Genomic DNA, 22,075 nt, shown 5'->3' on the forward strand with positions numbered 1-22,075 from the left:
AGCTAGGGATCATGGGAGTTGTAGTCCAAAAACATTGGAGGGCCGAGGTTGAGGAAGCCTGTATTAGAAGCCTGTAAGAGAAGAGTCTTCGCTGTTGACTGCTGGGGGTTCTTTTGGGGACTGGGAGGACCTCCGTTTCTGCCCCTGTGAGCCGATGTAGGAGGGCAGCCCCTTCCGCTTCTCTCTCTTTAGGCAAGCCGTTCACGGTGCCACATGCCCTGGAGAACTTGCCTGGCACCAAGCGGAAGAGGAGGCTGCCCAGCAAGCTGCAGGAGTTCACCGCCTGGTTTTCAGCCACAGGTGAGTACAATGGGGCGCGAGCGTGGGGCTGCTGTGGGACTTGACCTTGCCACCTCAAGGCGGAGGGAGCCCTTAGCTTGCTGTATCCAAGAAGCCTCTGATTCATGAACGCAGCTTGTCCTCAGTTGTGGATGCGCTTGTTCTGCCCCTGTGCCCCCCACCACGCACCGTATTTTGCGCACTATAAGACGCACCAGACCATAAGACGCACCTAGTTTTGGGAGGAGGAAAACAGGAAGAAAAATATTCTGAATCCCAGAAGCCAGAACAGCAAGAGGGATCGCTGCGCAGTGAAAGCAGCAATCCCTCTTGCTGTTCTGGCTTCTGGGATAGCTGCGCAGCCTGCATTCGCTCCATAAGACGCACACACATTTCCCCTTACTTTTTAGGAGGGAAAAAGTGTGTCTTATAGAGCGAAAAATACGGTAGGTCAGAGGGTGCTGCTTCTGGTAAGGCCTAAGAACCGAAGAGGAGCTTGCTAGATCAGCCCAGCTTTCTCTTCTCACAGTGGCCAACCAGGCACCTGGGGGAAATCTGCAAACAGAACCTCTCGCGCGTGGCTTCGGGTATTTAGTCGCATCCTGTTCTAGCTCTTCTTAGTCGTCTTCTTCGGCGATCCCTCGTAGCTGAGTAAGATTGTCTTCCACAAACACGGTTTTAAAAGTGAGTCCGTAAGTGACTGTGGAGGCCAATTTTGGATCCACACGTCCTTCCACATTGGGGACATAGGTTTCTGGGCGGGAGTTGATCACGGTGTGGATTTGCCAAGCGTGCCTTCCTCTTAGCACGTTTCTCCCTTGCGTCCTGAGTTCGAGTGTCTTCAAAGCCCATGACACCTTTGGTAAAGGCTGTTCTCCAATTGGAGCTCTCGCAGGCCAGTGTTTCCCAGTTGTCGGTGTTTATACTACATATTTTTAGATTTGCCTTGAGAGAGTCTTTAAACCTCTTTTGTTGACCCACCAGCATTACGCTTTCCATTTTTAAGTTCGGAGTAGAGTAGTTGCTTTGGAAGACGATCATCAGGCATCTGCACAACACGACCAGTCCAACGAAGCTGATGTTGAAGAATCATTTGCTACTTCCAGTACACTGGCATTAGTTTGCCTGTCTTAGTATTCACTGCTCATTCTTAGTATTCACCTCTATTGCATCTCATAGGGAAAGCGCCGTCACTTTGCAAGCAGAGCATCTTGGGTTGAATCCCCAGGTAGGACTAGGAGGAACTCCTTTCCTGAGGCGCTAAAGAGATTCTGTTAAATAATAATAATAATAAATTAATAATAATAATAATAATAATAATAATAATAATAATATTTTTTTATTTATACCCTGCCCTCCCCAGCCAGAGCCGGGCTAAGGGCGGCTAACATCAGTAAACTCACAATAAAAACATAATGGGGAGGGGGGGAACCAATTTAAAATACGGGTTAAAATACAATTTAAAATGCAACCTCATTTTAATAGTAGCTCATAGATCAAAACCAGAAAGGGAGGGAAACATAAGGGTCAGACTGAGTCCAAACCAAAGGCCAGGCGGAACAGCTCTGTCTTGCAGGCCCTGCGGAAAGATGTCAAGTCAGCATTCCACCAAGTCGGGGCCAGTACTGAAAAGGCCCTGGCCCTAGTTGAGACCAATCTAACCATCTTGCAACTTGGGACCTCCAAAGTGTTGTCATTTTTGGACCTTAAGGTCCTCCGCGGGGCATACCAGGAGAGGCGGTCCCATAGGTACGAGGGTCCTAGGCCGTATAGGGCTTTAAAGGTCAAAACCAGCACCTTAAACCTGACCCTGTACTCCACCGGGAGGCAGTGCAGTTGGTAAAGCACTGGATGAATGTGATCCCATGGCAGGGACCCCTCACCGCGGCATTCTGCACCCGCTGGAGTTTCTGGGTCAGCTTCAAGGGAGGCCCCGCATAGAGCGAGTTACAATAATCAAGCCTGGAGGTGACCGTTGCATGGATCACTGTGGCCAGGTCAGGGTGGGAAAGGCAAGGGACCAGCTGCATAGCACGGCGAAGGTGGAAGAATGCCAGGTTCTTGCATAGCATCGTCTTGCCCTTTGACCTGACGCTTTGCCTGGCCTTGGAAGTGCATCTGTGCCACCTTGACGAGGAAGAGAGGGAGGGAGCAGGGAGGGCTGCTGAGCCAGAGAACCTCTGCCGTCTCCCTCTGAGCATGTTCTTCTCTCCCCAGAGCACCACAGAACTGGCAACCAGAGAAGCAGGAAGAAAGGCCCCGTGTTCCCTGGTGAGTGGGTGCAACTCGTGGGTGGGTGGGAAAGTCACTGTCCTGGGTCCTTTGCCGGTTTGCCTTCCCTTCTTCGTTAGTTTGCTTATGCTTGACTTTGCATTTAATACGAAACAAACAAAGCCGCAGGGAGCAAGTTAGAAATATCAAAGCAGTCTCTGCACTTCTTTGGGCCCCACTCTGGGCATCTTCCAGACTCCTCTCCTTCATGCAGTCCAGTTTATAGTCTTTGGGCATTGCTCTCATACAATCCTAGGTTTGGAAAGGATCCCCTAGGGGTCATCTAGTTCAACCCCCTGCAATGCAGGAATCTCAGCTAAAGGATCCCTGACAGGTGGCCACCCTCTGCTTAAAAACCTCCCGCGAAGGAGAGTCCACCACCGTCAGAGGTTTTCCATTCCTCTGTCAAACGGCTCTTACCGTCAGAAGATTCTTCCTGAAGTTTCTTGTCATGTGACTCCATTGGTTTGGGTGCTCCCCTCTGCAGCTCTCATGTGACCTCAGTATTAAAATCTCCTTGGGGTGGGTGCAGCATTTCCTTGCGCGCGTGCGCACACACACACACGGCAGCTGAGGGTTAGTCAAATCCCAGCTGTTGCCTTTCAGCCTGTGGGACACCAAGTGCCCATTCATACTAATAAAACCTGCACCTGTTCCCACATGGGCAGGCAGGCAGGCGTCTCGGGACCCTGCCACAGCCGCTGAGCATCTTTTCGGCACCAAAATGTGCACAAAACATAGAAGCAGCAATGGAGCCCCTCTCCAGAGAGCTTGAAAATAGATGAGACGACAGGCTTTCATCATCCTTGACCCTTGGCCATGCAGCCTGCTGGGAGTTGGAGTCCCACAACATCTGGGGCAGGAATCGCCGTTTCTCTGTCAAGGGCAGTGGGAGATGGTTGGGTGTTGGGGGTGTAGACCAGGAGTAGGCAACCTAAGGCCCGGGGGCTGGATCCGGCCCAATTGCCTTCTAAATCCGGCCCGTGGACAGTCTGGGAATCGGTGTGTTTTTACATGAGTAGAATGTGTGCTTTTATTTAAAATGCATCTCTGGGTTATTTGTGGGGCATAGGAATTTGTTCTTTCCCCCAAAAAAATATAGTTCGGGCCCCCCCACATGGTCTGAGGGACGGTGGACTGGCCTGCGGCTGAAAAAGGTTGCTGACCCCTGGTATAGACAGTTGAGAAGAGAGCTAAGCTGAGGCCAAGCTGGGTTGGGGAGGATTTGGGAAAGGGATTCCGGAGTCAGCCACGTAAGAATCCGGGGCAGGGAGCTGGGGAGCAGCAATGCAAGTTCTGCAGAAGAAGGGCTGGGCAGAGAGTGGCTTTTCGCGGCTCCTTGCAAAGCTGCTTCCCAGAGCCTGGGAGCAGGAAAAGGGGATTTGGGGAGGGGGAGAGAAGCTGTAGCTGGGGGGTTTGTAGAAGACCCTGTTCCTGATCCTGTCATTTCTGGACAGATCTCGAAGTCCTCTACTTGAATCATGCGAAGGAGCGCTTGGCTGCCCAGAAGAAGCTGCAGAGGATGAGGATGGTGAGGAGAGAGACCTTTCATTCATTCGCTTTTGCTGAACTTCGCTGCCCCTGATTTCCTGCCAGTGCAGACAAGGCAGTTTGCAATCTGATGAAACACAATCTAATAGGCACACAACTTGCAAGGAGAAAAGGGTGGCAGCTGGGAGCGTTGTCTGTGTTGGGAGCCCTCTCTGATCCCCATAAAAGTGGTCCAGTTTGCTAGCATCTCTGCATGATCAAGTTTATCTAGTGCATTTTTCCTCAAGGTGGGACACGCATTATTCTTGCCCTCCTCATTTAATAATAAAAAATTTTTATTTGTACCCCGGCCAGAGCCGGGCTCAGAGCGGCTAACATCATATAAATAATACAATATTCAGTCCCCACAACAACCCTGTGAGGTAGGTTAGGCTGAGAGAAGGCAGTGATAGGCCCCCGGGATCACACAGTGAGCTTCATGGCTGAGTGGGGGGGGGGATTTGAACCCAGGTCCCAGCCTGACACCAACCACTACAACACCGCTTCTGTAGTGCATAAATTTGATGCAAGATACTTGGTGCTCTTCTTGCAAGAGGAGTCCTGGTGCTCTGGCAAGAGGAATCTCTGCCCAGTGCCCTCCTGCCTCTCATCCCAGGTTTTGGAGATGCTTGTGAAGCTCGCTAGAGCCTTCTAAGGCCCAGGCTGAGAAGAGGAGCTACTGTCCCTTGTCTAATATTTGGGAGCAATTAAGTTCATTTCCAGTGCTGGTGGAATGGTTAGTGTGTCAGGCTAGGACCCAGGAGTAAGGTAAAGGGACCCCTAACCATTAGGTCCAGTCGTGGCCAACTCTGGGGTTGTGGCGCTCATCTCGCTTTATTGGCCGAGGGCGCCGGCGTACAGCTTCTGGGTCATGTGGCCAGCATGACTGAGCTGCTTCTGGCGAACCAGAGCAGTGCACGGAAACGCCGTTTACCTTCCCGCCGGAGCAGTACCTATTGATCTACTTGCACTTTGACGTGCTTTCGTACTGCTAGGTTGGCAGGAACAGGGACCGAGCAACGGGAGCTCACCCCGTCGCAGGGATTCGAACCGCCGACCTTCTGATCGGCAAGCCCTAGGCTCTGTGGTTTAACCCACAGCGCCACCCACGTCCCTCAGGACCCAGGAGACCTGGGTTCAAATCCTCAACTCAGCCATGAAACCCACTGGGTGATTTTGGACTGATCACTGCCTGTATCAGCCTAACTTACCTCACAGGGTTGTTGTTGGGGATTAAATGGGGGGGGGGAGAGAGAGAGAACCGTGTGTGCCACCTTGAAATAAAAAAATCAGATATAACCGCAGCAAATGAATGACTAGAGTAAGGCTGCTCCCACCTGAGAAGGCAAGCTTTGCTCAAAACCTCATGAAAAGTGACTGACCCTGAGTGAGAACAGGGTGGCAAAAACAGGCCTGGTTTTTGTTTTTATCTTTCCCCCTGAAGCAAGATGCGCAGCTGGCCAATCGGTTAGAGGAGCCCGAAGCCCTGGAGGAGGAAGAGGAGCATGACGACGACAATGACGCCATGGGCGATTTGGATGTCGGAGGGGCAGGTCTGTCCACAGTTTCTGGGCTGAGCTCTAGGAATCTCTTGGACCTCTCCCCCAAAACCAGGGCCCCCATTTTCAGCCCAGAATTGGCCGTTGCAATGGGGGGCCACACGATGCTCCTTCCACACAGCTCCCCCACCCCTGGTTTAAAGCAACCAGTGGGGCAAAGGAACCACATTTCTGGACGCCAATTCACCCAATCTTGGTGCCCATTTGCCCACAGTCTTTGTGCTCAAGCCTTTCCCCAAACGCTTCCCCCGTCACACTTGCCTCGACCGCCACCTTTCTCTGTCCACAGATGACTTTCTGGAGCACGAAGACGCCCCCCAGGGTGAAGCCGCAGAGGAGGCACCAGTTGGCCTGATAGGTAACAATTGGCAGGCGGCGTTGTTAGCTGGGCCGGGGGCTGTGCTGTAAGAATAGCTGGAAGCTGGTCAGTTAACCCACAACCCAATGTGGAGTAATGCGGGGGGGGGGCAAATCTTGGGTTCAGCACTGTGCAACTGATAATAATAGGAAGAAGAGGAAGAAGAAGAAGATGATGATGATATACCCAGCCCATCTAGCTGGGTTTCCCCAGCCGCTCTGGGCACCTTCCAACAGAACACTAAAATACAATAACCTATTAAACATTAAAAGCTTCCCTAAACAGGGCTGCCTTCAGATGTCTTCTAAAAGTTTGGTACTTATTTTTCTACAAACAAAAAACTATGAAAATTACAAACACATCAAAATCAAACAAATCCCCGAACCCAACCAAACATCCATCCCACCCCCACCCCCACAAAAAATCAGAAGGGAAAAAAGAACATTTTAAAAAGAGCTCTGTGCCGCTCCGAGTCCTCCTGAGCAGCAACAGCAGCAGTGGCAACCATCCTTCTGAGGCCTGTCCGGCCCCGCCCTGGGCCAGGTGGTGAGTGGCAGGAGCCCTTAGGCACTCACGCAGGGGAGTTATTTGTGTTATTTCTGTTCTTTGTGCCAAAGAGCCCTTTGCACAACTCACAGCTGCGGGTTGAGAAAGATACCTAATGATTATTTATCCTGCACCAAGTGGTGACCAGGGAAGCCTAGGCTTCGAAGTGTGCTGGGGGTGCAGTGAGTGTGTGGCCCCATCAAGAGAAGGCTCTGACCTGTGGTTGCCTGGAGACAATGGAGGAATGCACCTTGGGGATGCAGGAGAGACATGTTTTGTTGCAGCTGGGGCAGGTGAAGGCGTCCGGTTGTGCTGCTGCAGATGCCCCGTGCTGTTTCTTCTCTCTGAGCTCCTCCCAGCCGTCATTCCTCCTCTGGTCACGGCTATGAACGCACAACTTGTCCACCTTCACCATACTTGAAGAAACATCTCCACCCCCATCGTTCAGCCTGGACACTGAGGTCCAGCGCCGAGGGCCTTCTGGCGGTTCCCTCCCTCTGAGAAGCCAAGTTACAGGGAACCAGGCAGAGGGCCTTCTCGGTGGTGGCTCCTGCCCTGTGGAACGCCCTCCCGTCAGATGTCAAGGAGATAAACAACTATCTGAGTTTTAGAAGACATCTGAAGGCAGCCCTGTTTAGGGACGTTTTTGGTGTCTGACATTTTATTGTGTTTTTAATATTTTGTTGGAAGCTGCCCAGAGTGGCTGGGTATAGATAATAAATGATGATGATGATCCAGAGCACCTATTTTGAACCCCAAAGGCCCCAGATTTAATCTCCAAGTGGGAGACTCCCTACCTGGGGAGCAGCTGCCAGTCAGTGCCCAAAGTAGCTGGGGAAACCCAGCCAGATGGGTGGGGTATAAATTATTATTATTATTATTATTATTATTATTATTATTATTATTATTATTATGCCTGTCTCCAGGCACTGTGGTCATCTGCAAGGGATTCCAGCCTCTGGCCCCTGCAGCTATTTCTGGGGTGCTTTTGGTGTTGTGGGATGTAAGCAGGGCAGTTGCCCACAGCTAATCTGAGACGTTTGGGAGAACCTCTTAATTTCTGCATTTGCTTACAGATCTTGGTGACATCACCCCTGCCATCAACTACGAGGAATACGTGCAAAGAAATGTGGTGCGTATCATGTGTGTGTTGGTCACGTGGCATTTAGGTGGGTCCCAAACAGCCACCCATCAAAACACTGGCCAGACTCACACCTGATTATCTTTCTTAGTGAGGTGATGGTCTTGCCTGATTTCAGAGCCTTGCCCTGTGGCCGCTCGGCCTCACTGTGTCTCCCACCACTTGTTACTGAATTTATATCCTGCCTTTTCCTGTTCGTGGTTCTCCCTTTCTCCATTTTAACTGTACAACAATCCTGTGAGGTAGGCCAGGCCGCAAGAGATTATGGCTGGCCCAAGTCACCCAGTGAACTTCATAGCTGACTTGAGATTTGAGCCATGGTGTCAGGCCCTCGTCCTAGACTCTAGCCGGGCCACACTGGCGCGTCTTATTGCTTCCCCTGGGTTTTTTTTTTTAAATTCAAAATTTACTTCTTAATAAAATACAGTGGTACCTCGGGTTAAGTACTTAATTCGTTCCGGAGGTCCGTACTTAACCTGAAACTGTTCTTAACCTGAAGCACCACTTTAGCTAATGGGGCCTCCTGCTGCTGCTGCTGCTGCTGCTGCACCGCCGGAGCACGATTTCTGTTCTCATCCTGAAGCAAAGTTCTTAACCTGAAGCACTATTTCTGGGTTAGCGGAGTCTGTAACCTGGAGCGTGTGCAACCTGAAGCGTATGTAACCTGAGGTACCACTGTAAAGCAAAGATAAAGAATTTGAGTAAATACTCGGAATGTTACAGCAGGTTGAAAGCAGCATAAGGTTGAACAATATAATTAAATGTACTGTTCCAAAACATTACAAAAAAGCCTGTTTTTCCATAAATATGTTAGGCTGGTTTGTATGTATTCTTTTGTAATGAGTTAGCTTAATCATGGTTACTACGGACCTGATTTTCTCAGTTTATTTAGAAATAGTAGGATATATGTTCTTCTCTCTCCCCCCCCCCAAACACACACTTTTAGCTATTATAATCTTAGCAGCAGGTTCCCAGTCTTTTTTGAAATCTCTGTTGTCCGTGTCTCTCTGAGTTCCCCTGTTAGCTTTGCCAGTTCAGCATATTCCATCAGTTTTTCTTGCCATTCTTCTTTGGTCAGTGTCTTCTCATCTTTCCATTTCTGGGCTAGTAAAATCCTAGCTGCTGGTGTTGCAGAAAGCCTTATTTCAGTCTCCCATGCTGGGGACCCCTTGAGACAGGCAGCCAGAGCCCCAGCCGTCCAGGGGGCAGCTATTGCCCAAGATAATCTTGGATGAGAGGGCCTAGCAGGGGCAATTGGCCACGATAGTTTAATGCAGGGTTACCAAACGTCCCCATTTACTGGGAACAGTCCCCAGGTTTGCGAATAAGTCCCTGGACAAATTCCGTCCCCGGATTTCATCTAATGTCCCCGGGAAACGCAGCAGTGGCAGTCTCAGCAGCCCGGAGCAGTTGGCTCTGGCTGGCTTCAGGAGCTGCTGGGAAGTCCCCATATGATGGTGGTGCAGGGGCTCCAAGATGGAGCTTCCGGGCTGCCTCCACCTTCCCTGACGCCAGCAACTAAGCTGTGAAGGGAGGCTTCATGCTGCCTATCAGAGCTTGTGTGCAAGCAGGAGGGGGCAGGAACCTCTCAGTTAGGCAACGGGAAGTCTCCCTTCCCAGCTGAGGAATCCCAGCCCCTCCTGCTTGCACAAAAGTAGGAATGGGATTGGGACTGCTCTGTTGGAAAGGGAGGCATCGCGCTGCCTGAGAGATCCCTGCCCCCTGCTGCTTGCAGGAAAGTGGGAACGGGATTGGGTTTGCTCTGATGGGAAGGGAGGCATCACGCTGCCTGAGCCTTGCTGCCGTGCTCTCAGCCCTCCTTCTTCGCCTTCCATGCCTGACCCACCACGCACCGCTTCCCCACCACCACCACCGCCAAAGAACCAACAACTCAGGGGCTCCCCAGGCTCAGGGAGAAAGGAGATAGAAGCCTTGGAGGAAGGGGAAGCGTGGCGGTTGAGGTCAAGGTGGCAGCCGCCCCTCTGCCGCCGCCATGGCTGCAGCATCAACGTCCTGAACATGTAGGTTGTTTTCTGCTGCTCCAGAGAAGCGGACACGGAGCAATGGATCCAAACTACAAGAAAGAAGGTTCCACCTAAACATTAGGAAGAACTTCCTGACAGTAAGAGCTGTTCGACAGTGGAATTTGCTGCCAAGGAGTGTGGTGGAGTCTCCTTCTTTGGAGGTCTTTAAGCAGAGGCTTGACAACCATATGTCAGGAGTGCTCTGATGGTGTTTCCTGCTTGGCAGGGGGTTGGACTCGATGGCCCTTGTGGTCTCTTCCAACTCTATGATTCTATGTAGTATTTATTTATTTGAAGTGTCACCGGATTCATTGAAAAAAATCTGGTAACCTTTGTTTAATGAGCCCTCCATGTTCAGATGCAGTCTACCCCTGAGGACAGGACAAAGTGTATGGAAAGCAGTATCTGGAAACAGCCTCTTTTTTGGGGGGGTGATGCTGCCCCACTTTCTGCCTCCCATTTACTTTGCCTCTCCAGGAAGAAGAGAGGGTTTACTAAGCGGGTTGTGTTCTGCTGGCTTATTATGCAGTAGCAGTTTGGGATTTTAAAAAAATCAGAGAGGTTGGATAAAAAACGGCTGCTTTGCACTAGCCCCCCAGTTCTGGCCTTTGCGACCAGAGCGCTCCTTCAGAGCAGGATCGGAACCCCACCTTCTGCGGATCTTGAGCACAAGACACTTGGTTTGATTTGATGTTTTCATCCCCAAAAAGTTTGATTTGATGTTTTCATCCCCAACATTTTTTTTGATTTGAGTTTCTACTGAAATGAGACTGCATTTTAATCTTGTTTTTAAGTTGTATTTTAATCCATTGTTTTTATACCTGGTGTTAGCCGCCTTGAGACGGGTCTTGGCTGGGGAGGGCGGGGTATAAATAAAAGTTATTATTTATTATTATTATTATTTTTCTCTCCCCAGGAAGTGTTCATCTCGCACTCCCAGAAATACGCCCGAGAGACCGTTCTGTCCCGGCGTGTTCGAGACTGGGAGGAGATGGTGGTCCCGAAGCTGGAGGAGCAGGTGAGGCTCAGCTGGGGGGGGGCAGCAACTGTGTCCCTCCAGGCCTGCCTGACTCCGCCTATTTCCCAGGTCCCACACCTTAAGCCATCTCCCGCCAGCAACACCCTCAAGTGATTTTGTGAAGCTGTAAGGCAGGAGTCGGGACGCGGGTGGCGCTGTGGGTTAAACCACCGAGCCTCTTGGGCTTGCCGATCAGAAGGTCGGCGGTTCAAATCCCCGTGACGGGGTGAGCTCCCGTTGTTCGGTCCCTTCTTCTGCCAACCTAGCAGTTCGAAAGCACGTCAAAGTGCAAGTAGATAAATAGGTACCACTCCGGCGGGAAGGTAAACGGCGTTTCCGTGCACTGCTCTAGACATGTGGTTTATATACTTAATGTATGTGTGTTTGCCTTCTGCAATTATTAATGCGGGTGGCGCTGTGGGTTAAACCACTGAGCCTAGGGCTTGCGGATTGGAAGGTCGGTGGTTCGAATCCCAGCAATGACGGGGTGAGCTCCCGTTGTTCGGTCCCTTCTTCTGCCAACCTAGCAGTTCGAAAGCACGTCAAAGTGCAAGTAGATAAATAGGTACCGCTCCAGCAGGAAGATAAACGGCGTTTCCGTGCGCTGCTCTGGTTGAGCAACGGGAGCTCAACCCATCGTGGGGATTTGAACCGCCGACCTGATCGGCAAGCCCAAGAAGCTCAGTGGTTTAACCCACAGCGCCACCCTTGTCGCTTAAGACTACCTTACACTGTGTTTAAAACCAAAATTGCATTTGGATAGAAACTGTTTCTCAGGCGGCTAGTCCTAGTCTTTATGACCCTGTACCTTCTTCCAGAAGGCAGAAGCTGAAAGAGATCATTTCCGGGGTGCGCGCTATCCTACTTTCCTAACCTGCTTCCCCCTCTCCACATAGGAATCGCACGAAGCCTTGGACATCCACAGCTATGGGGACATGCTGGTGTCCAAACTGGGCACAGTGGGCGAGTGGCACTCCTTCGCCAGCCTGGTGACGGGGCAGCCGCCTTTCGAAGTCTGCCGCTGCTTGCTGGCCTCCCTGCAGCTGGTGAGTACGACGTGCCAAAGGCCAGAGGGTGGGGGCCCTCTTGTGGGTGGGGGTTACGGGGTCCACCTGGGCGTGCCACCCCACCCCTTTGCCCTTCTCCTATCGTAGCCAGGTTGCCTTCCAGCCTTGGGGGGAAGGGCTGCAGCTTGGTGGGTAGAGGTCAAAGGTCCCAGGCCCATTGGAGGTATTTAATAATAATAATACTACAGTGGTACCTCGGGTTACATATGCTTCGGGTTACAGACTCACCAACCCAGAAATAGTACCTCGGGTTAAGAACTTTGCTTCAGGATGAGAACAGAGATCGCGTGACGGCGCAGTGGCAGCAGGAGGCCCCATTAGCTAAAGTGGTACCTCAGGTTGAGAACAGTTTCAGGTTAAGTACGGACCTCTGGAACGAATTAAGTACTTAACCCGAGGTACCACTGTAATAAATTTTTATTTATACCCCGCCCTTCCCGGTTCAGAAAACCGGGCTCAGGGCGGCTAACAATAAATTTAAAACACTTAATTGTGATACAAAAACAGCATAAAATGCAGTATAAAATGTGAATAACAATAAAATAAAAAATCAGTTTAGGTGGAACCTCCATCCAATAAACATTAGATGATCACCAGGGCTAGCTGGCTAAATTAGTCCCACTTGGGCTAGCAAGGAGGCCAGGGGAGAATGAGCTGTGGGATCCCAGAGCGGGTGATCTTCATAAAAGGGGAGGGGGAGGGAAGGAAAGGGAATAAAAGATCAGGCTAAGTTCAAATTGAAAGCCAGGCAGAATAGCTCTGCCTTACAGGCCCGGCGGAAGGAGGTTAAATCCTGCAGGGCCCTGGTCTCATGGGACAGAGCATTCCACCAGGTCGGAGCCATCACTGAAAAGGCCCTGGCCCTGGGGGAGGATAGTCTGGCTTCCTTAGGGCCCGGGACCTCTAAACTATGGTTGTTCATGGACCTTAAGGTCCTCTGTGGGGCAGACCAGGAGAGGCAGTCCTGTAAATACAAGGGCCCTAAGCCACAAAGGGCTTTAAGCAGAGGTTGGATGGCCACCTGCCAGGGATACCTTCGCTGGGATTCCTGCAATGCCGGGGGTTGGGCTGGATGACCCTTAGGGGCCCCTTCCAGCTCTTAAGATTCTGTGATTCATTCCCTGGTGACATCTCCAGGTAGGGCAGGGAGAGAGACGTCTGGGATCCCCAAGAGTGTTGCTGCCTGCCCGTGTGGCCAATACTGAGCTAGGCGGACTCCAGGGACTCGCATGGTGGAAGGCAGCTTCCCTGGTTCCACATTGTATCCTGTGGGTTAGCTCAGCTGGTAGAGCACGGGACTCTCTCAGGGTCGTGGGTTTGAGCCCCACGTTGGGCAAATGAATTCCCGCATTGCCGGGGATTGGACTGGATGATGATGATGATTGATTTATTACTTATCTCCCACCCATCTGGCCAGGCCTCCCCAGCCACTCTGGGCGGCTCCCAACAGAACATTAAAAACAGAATAAAACTTCAAGCATTAAAAGCTTCCCTAATCAGAACTGCTTTCAGATGTCTTCTAAAAGTCAGATAGTTGTTTATTTCCTTGACATCTGATGGGAGGGCGTTCCACAGGAACTGTGGATCATCTCTCTGTAGTGATGTAGGAAAAGGTGAACAGGTTCTTACTTTTTTATTGTTAACTGCGCCTTGGGAATAATAATAATAATAATAATAATAATAATAATAATAATAATAATAATAATAATTTATTATTTATACCCCACCTATCTGGCTGAGTTTCCACAGCCACACTGGGCGGCTTCCAACAGGAGGTTAAAAATACATGAAAACATCAGTCATTAAAAACTTCCCCAAACAGGGCTGCCTTCAGATGTCTTCTAAAAGTCAGATACAGTGGTACCTCGGGTTAAGTACTTAATTCATTCTGGAGGTCTGTTCTTAATCTGAAACTGTTCTTAACCTGAAGCACCACTTTAGCTAATGGGGCCTCCTCCTGCCGCTGTGCAATTTCTGTTCTCATCCTGAAGCAAAGTTCTTAACCTGAAGCACTATTTCTGGGTTAGCGGAGTCTGTAACCTGAAGCGTATGTAACCTGAGGTACCACTGTAGTGGTTTATTTCCTTGACATCCGATGGGAGGCTGTTCCACAGGGCGGGCGCCACCACCGAGAAGGCCCTCTGCCTGGTTCCCTGTAACCTCACTTCTCGCAGGGAGGGAACCGCCAGAAGGCCCTCGGAGCTGGACCTCAGTGTCCAGGCAGAATGATGGGGGTGGAGACGCTCCTTCAGGTCTACAGGGCTGAGGCCGTTTAGGCCTTTCAAGGTCAGCGCCAACACTTTGAATTGTGCTCAGAAACGTCCTGGGACCTTCGGGGCTCCCTTCCCACTCTACAATTCTCTGATTCCACGTCTTCCTCTAGGCCAACGACTACACAGTGGAAATCTCCCAGAAGCCTGGCCTGGAGGAGGGCATGGACACTATGGCTCTGCGCCTGCTGACCCAAGACAAGGCACACGACCGTTTCCGCACCTACACGGCTCCCTCGCTCGGCCAGCACTGACGCCTCTCCTCCTGCGCACATGCTTGTTTGTGTGTGTATATATGTGTATATATCTCTGTACAGCTTCTGCACCCTCCTTTCCCCACTCTGCTTAGACCCTCTTCTCTTTGCCACAATAAACTCGTGCGCTGGAGTCATTCCTGGGTTTCCTTTCTGAGCGCCGGGCACCGACCGCAAGGACAAAACTTGGGATCTGTCCCTTCCGGGATTTTGTTTCTGTTGGGAGCATGGGGTGGAAGCCGAGGGGTCCTGCTCTGTCTGGTCCCTGCGGCCCTTAGGCCTAATCTTCCTCTGCTGGCAGCAAAGAGGCTGTTTGGAACCTGGAGGCCGGCTGGAACAAGAGCCGTACTCATTGAGTTTGTGTGATGCTGGTTTTGTTCCTTGCAGCGCAATTTGAGGAAGCGCAGCTCTGCAGTGGTTAAGCTTTACTGCGCATGAGATTAAAGGCTTCTGTGCAGCCGAAGTATTTGTGCGCACAGGAGGTAGTCTGCTCTATAGTATCTCTCTTCTGGCCACGGAAAGCAGCAGGAGCATTTGGTCACTAGGAAAGCTACCTGCCCTTAGAGGGTTCATGCTCCAGGATTGCCTCTGCATTCCCAGGAGCCACAACCGGCCAGGCGCATAAGTGCTGCTCTTGGAAAAGGAAAAAGAGGGCAACACTCCCGGAGTTACAACCATTTCAGCCGTAAACTCGAGGCTACAGAATTTCACATGCTTCCCACAAGACACCAGGTGTACCAGGAATCTATTATTATACAGTGGTACCTCGGGATGCGAACAGGAGCCCCGTTCGCATCCTGAACAGAACGTAAGACACGTGTGCGCGGGTCGTGTTTTGCCACTTCCGCGCATGCGCATGACATCATTTTGCGCGAGCAGTGAAACCCAGAAGTAACATGCTCCGTTACTTCCAGGTCGCCACGGAGACCAACCCGAAAATATTTATCCTGAAGCGTATTTATCTCGAGGTATGACTACTGGCAGGGAAGCCTACAGAAATAATTAAAAAGGAAATACAAAAAGAACCCCAAAGCTACTAAATCGCAAGGCTGACTAGCAGTAAGGGGCGCCCCCACCCTGGCTGTGAGTCCAGGAAGGCCTTTCTTTACCTGGCCTGACTCCAGCTGCAAAAGCAGAGGTTGCTGAACAGACTCTTGGGCTGGGAAGCTGCTGTTGGTTTTTTGTATCTTCGTTTACGAACTTAATTTGTTGTGGAGGTCCGTTCTTAAGCTGAAACCGTTCTTATCTTGAGGCGTGCTTTCACTAATGGGGTTTCCCGCTGCCTACGCGCCTCAGGTGTGCAACTTCCATTCACATCCCGGGGCAAAGTTCACAACCAGAAGCACCTGCTTCCAGGTTAGCGGAGTTTGTAACCTGAAGCGTTCGTAACCAGAGGTACCACTGTACAGTGGATGCTCCAGTTGCGAACATTATCTGTGCGGGATGCACGTTCGCAACCCGGTGTTCGCAACCCACAGCAGCACGTCTGCGCACATGTGCGTCGTGATTTGGCGCTTATGCACATGCACAAAGCGCGATTTAGCGCTTCTGTGCATGCGTAACCGCCAAAACCCGGAAGTAACCTGTTCCAGTACTTCTGGGTTTCAGCAGTCCGTAACCCCCAAAAAACGCAACCTGAAGCATCTGTAACCCAAGGTATTACTGTATAATATTTTGCTTACTGTTTGACTACTCTTGTTGTAGTTATGTGGGGGGGGGGGTTCCATGTTGTAAGCTGCCATGAGTGCAGTTTGAGCTGTGGGAAGCTGGCATACAAATAAAAGGATGTCTGCATGTACCCATCAAACCACTGCGGAGAGGCTTCCGCAATGCGTGCCACCAGAGAAGGCAGTCGAAGCGATGCCCAGAGAGTAGGCTCTGTGACATTCTGGCCGTGGCTGGACAGCAACTCATCATCTCTGGCCGCTAGGCTGGGGCTGGTGGGAAATCAAGTCAAAGCCCAGAAACACTGGGAAGACATTCAAGTGTTAGAAACTCAGATATATCAGCTAGGCGCCAAATGGCTCCTTACCCCAGGGCTACCGTCGCCAAAACAGAACGCCTCGTTGCCATTTGGGGGCCAGGCGGCTTGAAAAACAGAACATTTTGGTCCCTGAAATTCATTCTGAATGTGTGGAGGTAACATATATATCCACTAGAATTCTGCAGAATACATTGCTAGGGTGTGAAAACAGCCAAGATCCATGGATCCCCAGAAATACATCTCCAGGTGGTCAAGACATCAGGTGGCATCTTGGTGCCCGGGCATCTTCACTTGGCCGCAAGTGGTAGATAGGTAAAGGTACCCCTGACCATTAGGTCCAGTCACGGACAACTCGGGTTGCGGCGCTCATCTTGCTTTACTGGCTGAGGGAGCTGGCATACAGTTTCCAGGTCATGTGGCCAGCATGACTAAGCCGCTTCTGGAGAACCAGAGCAGCGCACGGAAACACCGTTTCCCTTCCCACCGGAGCGGTACCTATTTATCTACTTGCACTTTTGACGTGCTTTCAAACTGCTAGGTTGGCGGGAGCTGGGACCGAGCAACGGGAGCTCACCCCGCCGACCTTCCGATCGGCAAGTCCTAGGTTCTGTGGTTTAACCCACAGTGCCACCCGTGTCCCATGGTAGATAGCCAGGTGCAAAATGCGCCCGGGTGAATTTCAAACACTGGCGCTGATCAAAGGGCTGCAGCAGCGCCAAGAGCAAAGACGTTTGGGACTTCTAAGTTTAGAAAGGGTGAGAAAAGGGGAGGGCATAAAATGCATGTATGGAGAAGGGACAGATGTTTCTCTTCCTCAGACTGCAGCTCAGATGGGCGGGGGGCGAGATTCAGGCCAGACAACAGCATATTTAAGCCGGATTTCACTGTTGCAAGCAGTGGCGTAACGTGGGGGGTGCAGGGGGGGCCGGCCGCACCGGGCGCAACATCTGGGGGTTAGGGTTAGGGGGCGCAAATCCACGGGTTAGGGGGCGCAAATCCACGGGTTAGGGGGCGCAAATCCACGGGTTAGGGGTGCAAATTACTTGCCTTGCCCCGGGTTCGGACAACCCACGCTACGCCACTGGTTGCAAGATGTGATGGACCCCAACTCGGATGATCTTAAAAGGTATTTTAAAACTTAATGGAAGGCAAGATTGGTTTGGACTCAGTCTGACCCTTATATTTCCCTCCCCTTATGGTTTTGATCTATGGGCTACTTTTAAAATGAGGCTGCATTTTAACCTGTATTTTAAATTAGGGGTTTTGTTCCTATTATGTTTTTACTGTAATTTTACTGGTGTTAGCTGCCGGGAAGGGCGGGGCATAAATAAAATTTATTTTTTATTATTATTAGCTGCTGTGGCTATGTGTCAGACTGCAGGACAAGGGATGAACTAGCATCCCTGGGAGGGAACAGCAAATCCTCACCCCTCGAATGTACCCCAGATTAACCAAACTGCTCCAAGCAGAGACCCCCATTTTATAGTGGAGGGCATCTTCGGTTAACCTGGAGGCTTTGTGCTTTAGAGGGAAAGAATCGGAGCAGCAGGGGTGCCCGACCACAAACATTAGCTCTTTGGAAAGCAATTTTGAAAGCCTTTCTGCAGCTCTCGGAAACCACAGCGGACAGACGAAGTATGTTTGCGTTTGTTAAAAAGCACCCCAAAATATTTTGTAGGAAGCAAAGCAAACCTCTCTTCTCCCCCAGGTAACCCAGTAAATGAACACACGCAATATCAGTGAGTAGCAATGTATTTTCTCCCTTGACATAGCCTCCGGAACTCACCGCCACAAGGTGCCAAGACAGAAGCTTGTAAGTGGAAACAGCCCCCCCCCCAAAAGAGCGGCGTTAAGAGAGCCGCCTGCCAGGCCTCCGTCTCAGCCAAAGAGGCTCTGGTAGGTGTCCATGTGTCCCTGCACACTCTTGGCGATCTGCGCCTCCGTCTTGTTCCGGTTGTAATAGTCCAGGAAGAGCCCGTCTGGGCTGAGCAGGTAGATGATCACGGTGTGGTCCACAATGTAGTCGCCATCCTCGTCTCTGGGGCCGGCGCTGGCGTAGACCCGGAAGGCCCGGCCCACTTCCCGCACCTGCTCTGGGGTGCCCGTCAACCCCAGGAGGCGTGGGTGGAAATCTCGGACGTACTTGGCCATCGCCGGCACGTCGTCCCTCTCGGGGTCGACCGTGATGAAGACGGGCTGGACTCTGGGCAGGTGAGATTTGCCGTCCAGCAGTTCCACCACGCGGCTCATCTTCTCCAGCTCCTCGGGGCAGATGTCCGGGCAGTGGGTGAAGCCAAAGTAGAGCAGGACCCAGCTGCCCCGCAGGTCGGCCTTGGAGCGGGGCCGCCCCGTGTGGTCCAGCAGCCGGAAATCCCCCTGCCCGAGGGCCAGCTTCCGCAGCTCCTCAATGCGCCTCAGTTTCTCCTGCCGGATCTTCTCTTTCCGCAGGTACAGCCAGCCGGCTAGAATGCCACCGCCAAAGAGGCCCGTGATGAGCAGTCGAGTCTTGAACGGGAGGCGGGGGCCGGACGAGGGGCTCTGCGGGGTCCCCTGGGAGAAAGACCTCCAGCCGGCCGTGTGCCACTGTGTCCTGCTGGGGTGCGAAGCCCCTCTCGCTCCCGGACAGGTGCCCTGGGCTGCGGAGTCAGAAGCACCCTTTTCCCAGGCATTCAGCAGAGATGCCTGCCGGCCTGTGCCACCAACCAAAGATGCAAGCCGGCTGTGCCAGGCTGCCTGGAAGCGGCACCTGGCTTGTTTGCAGAGAAACAGGCATCTTCTTCTCCCCCAAAGGCGGGGGGCCTGGCTTGGCACCACATGCCAGAGGCTCGGGCTGACAAAGGACCGAAGCATCCCGGACAAATCTGGAAGGAGAAAACCATATATGCTTAATTCCATTTATGCCCTTGCATCTGTGTGGCACACAGGGGCTTCCCCCTGCCCACGTTTTCTCCTCAACCAGGTTGGACAGAGCCACAGCAACTGGTCCCCGGTCCCCCAGCAAACCCCCAGGAGCTCACACCGGCGCAGTGTTGCAAGCTTTCATGAAACACCAGGTTCTTCCTCAAGCTAGGTAAGGAAGAATTGGAGAGCGTCTGAGCAATGGAGCGATGTTAGACTGGAAATGCTAACAGGAGCTTTTATGCAATCCCCCCTTAGCCAGGAAGCTCCCTGAGGGAGCCACTGCCTCTCAGCCAACCTCGCAAGATTGTTGTGAAGATAAAAATGGGGTGAACAATTGCATGCCAGGTTGAGCTCCTTGGAGGAAAAAGGTGGGCCATAAATACAATTAACAGCAATAATTAGAAGATTGGAAGAAATTTAAAGTTTATCTTAAGAACTGTTGTAAAATTAATGAGTGCTAAAATGTCATGGGTAATGTAAAACAGAATTGCAGCGAAAAATGATTGGGTAAGAGAAAAAGGATCAAAGAAATTGAATTATAAGTAATTGAAATTAGGGGTTGCTGAAAAAGTTTAAAACAGGGATGCAGAAAAGGGAGGTATGGGGAAGTCATTGAAATAAGGTTTAAGAAAAAAAGGTTATGAAATTATACGTGTTTATATGTTTGTTTGTCTATGTATTGTTAGTTGTGAAGTGTCTTATTCATGTTGGAAAATTAATAAAAATTTATTTTAAAAAAAAACAGCAATAATTAACAAGAATGGAGCCTTCTGTTAAGGGAAACAGGGGTACAGGGATCCTACCGTTCATCTGGGAATATGGAATGTGAAACCACTGAGATGGAGCACTCTAGCTCTCTTCTCCCAAAGGACTATGGGTGCGGAAGGGGGCAGGAGAGAAAGGCAGGCAGAGCACAGAGATGTTTAAATAGCTCATAGGCAGTTCAGCAGTTGAAGCTGGCCTGTAGGTGGCGAGTTCAAATCATGTGATCCATGCGACGGTCACCTCCAGAGTGGATTATTGTAACTCGCGCTACGTGGGGCTGCCCTTGAGACTGACCCAGAAACTCCAGCGGGTGCAGAATGCTGCAGCGAGACTCCTTACGGGGTCCTCGCTGCGGGATCACATTCACCCGGTACTATACCAACTGCACTGGCTCCTGGTGGAGTACAGGATCAGGTTCAAGGTGCTGGTTTTAACCTTTAAAGCCCTATACGGCCTAGGACCCTCGTACCTACGGGACCACCTCTCTTGGTATGTCCCACGGAGGACCTTATGGTCTTCAAGCAAAAACATCTTGGAGGTCCCGGGCCACAGGGAGGTTAGGCTGGCCTCAACCAGAACCAGGGCCTTTTCGGCCATGGCCCCGATCTGGTGGAACGCTCTGTCACAAGAGACCCGGGCCCTGCGGGACTTGACACCTTTCTGCAGGGCCTGCAAGATGGAGCTGTTCCACCAGGCCTTTGGCCAAGGCGCAGTCTGACCCCCTCTCTCCTTCTGTAATCCTCATAGAACTCTAGCCCAATGGTTGCCATTAATTTGACTCTGAATTGATTTGATTCTGAATTGATTTTAGAATGTATTTCTATTAATTGATTGTGATTTTATGTAAACTGTGTTACTTTTACTGTTGTTAGCTTCTCTGAGCCCGGCTTCAGCTGGGGAGGACGGGATATAAATAAAATTTATTATTATTATTATTATTATTATTATTATTATTATTATTATCCCCTGCTGTGGATTCAGACAGCCCAATTTCTTGGCCTCATATCTCCACTTTTGCAGCTCAGGGCAGTCACTCCGGGCGGCTTCAAGAGCCACCAAGGCACAGCCCCCAAATCTACCCTTTCCTTTCCACAGAGGCCATTCTCTGCCCAGTGCAGTTGGAGGCAGCAGTGCTGCTGGATCCCTGTTGCTGGAAACTACAGGAGGAGAGAATCGCTCGTGTTCAGATCCTGCTGGATCAGGTGGGCCATTAGCCTGATCCAGCGAGAAGGAGGATTTAAATTTGTATAACTGTTCTTTCCTAAAGCCCCCTCCTCGCTTCCTTCTGGGGCGACCCTCCCCCTCTTCAAGCAGGGTCCTAACTCAAAAACCCCTGGGAAGCCTCAAAGGTCTTTCGGGAACTGGGAGGGGGAGCAGATCCTGCTGGAGGAAGGAACGGGGTGCAGTGTGAAAATGCCCCCCCCAATTTAACCCCTTCCCTGGGACGCTTTGAGGAGAAAGAGGCAAAGCTCATGCGAACCCTGTGAGGATGTTGGCACCGGCGAGGAAGAGAAGCGGAACTTGTCGCTCTCTTTCACTCTTTTCGGCTAGGTTTCTCCACCTGTCAACCTTCTGGCAGGCAGAAATTCTGCAGGTGGGGAGGATTTGCCTCCATTGCTGGTGTTGGAAAGTTTGCTTCCATTTGACCCTCGCCATGGATTGCTTTGAAGTCATTTCTGCACCAGGGAAAGTAAAATTTAGCCCAGTTCCACCCCCCACCAGTCCTTTATTTTGCCCAACCAAAGCTGGCAACCCTACTCTCGAAACAAAACAAAATAAATAAAATAAAATAAATTCCTTCCAGTAGCAACTTAAGAGACCAACTAAGTTAGATACTGGTATGAGCTTTTGTGTGCATGCACACTTGTCCAGATAGGTACTACTGGAGGGAATTTATTTTATTTCTTAATTTTTAAAATTTTGTTTCGATTATGGCAGACCAACACAGCTACCTACCTGTAACCAGAATCCTGCTCTCCTTTTCCTCCGATCCATTCCCTCCTTTTCCCAACTCAAACCTGGGGGAGGGGGTTCCCCTCTTATCTCCCCCCCCCCCCCCCGTGAACCAAGCAGGGCTGGGACCCCCTGCAGGCTCCCAATTCCCCCCC

General features: G+C 51.1%; 2 protein-coding genes across 8 annotated transcripts in view; one reads left to right on the forward strand and one right to left on the reverse strand.

The window, feature by feature from the left end:
• The window catches only part of NCAPH2 (non-SMC condensin II complex subunit H2), a 32,963-nt gene extending 18,509 nt beyond the window's left edge, over positions 1-14,454 (forward strand). For all 5 annotated transcript variants that reach the window (XM_083572822.1, XM_083572824.1, XM_083572823.1 and 2 more), the window contains exons 13-21: positions 193-300; positions 2,497-2,550; positions 4,008-4,081; positions 5,525-5,633; positions 5,929-5,997; positions 7,620-7,675; positions 10,625-10,726; positions 11,623-11,772; positions 14,177-14,454. In XM_083572822.1, coding sequence (XP_083428948.1) covers positions 193-300; positions 2,497-2,550; positions 4,008-4,081; positions 5,525-5,633; positions 5,929-5,997; positions 7,620-7,675; positions 10,625-10,726; positions 11,623-11,772; positions 14,177-14,317 — 863 coding nt within the window. In that variant the 3' untranslated portion in view covers positions 14,318-14,454. The remainder of the gene's footprint in view (positions 1-192; positions 301-2,496; positions 2,551-4,007; positions 4,082-5,524; positions 5,634-5,928; positions 5,998-7,619; positions 7,676-10,624; positions 10,727-11,622; positions 11,773-14,176) is intronic.
• Positions 14,455-17,800: 3,346 nt separating this feature from the next.
• The window catches only part of SCO2 (synthesis of cytochrome C oxidase 2), a 46,718-nt gene continuing 42,443 nt past the window's right edge, over positions 17,801-22,075 (reverse strand). Inside the window, exons 1-2 of one of the 3 annotated variants that reach the window (XM_083573121.1) lie at positions 21,924-22,019; positions 17,803-19,162 (exon numbers count right to left, since the gene is read on the reverse strand). In XM_083573121.1, coding sequence (XP_083429247.1) covers positions 18,180-19,151 — 972 coding nt within the window. In that variant the 5' untranslated portion in view covers positions 19,152-19,162; positions 21,924-22,019 and the 3' untranslated portion in view covers positions 17,803-18,179. Of the gene's footprint in view, positions 19,163-21,923; positions 22,020-22,075 lie in introns of those variants that run through there. The other 2 variants (XM_083573120.1, XM_083573119.1) reach the window with 2 other exon arrangements.

Source organism: Podarcis filfolensis, assembly GCF_964270895.1.
Source record: "Podarcis filfolensis genome assembly, chromosome: 10".
Classification (NCBI taxonomy): Eukaryota; Metazoa; Chordata; class Lepidosauria; order Squamata; family Lacertidae; genus Podarcis; species Podarcis filfolensis.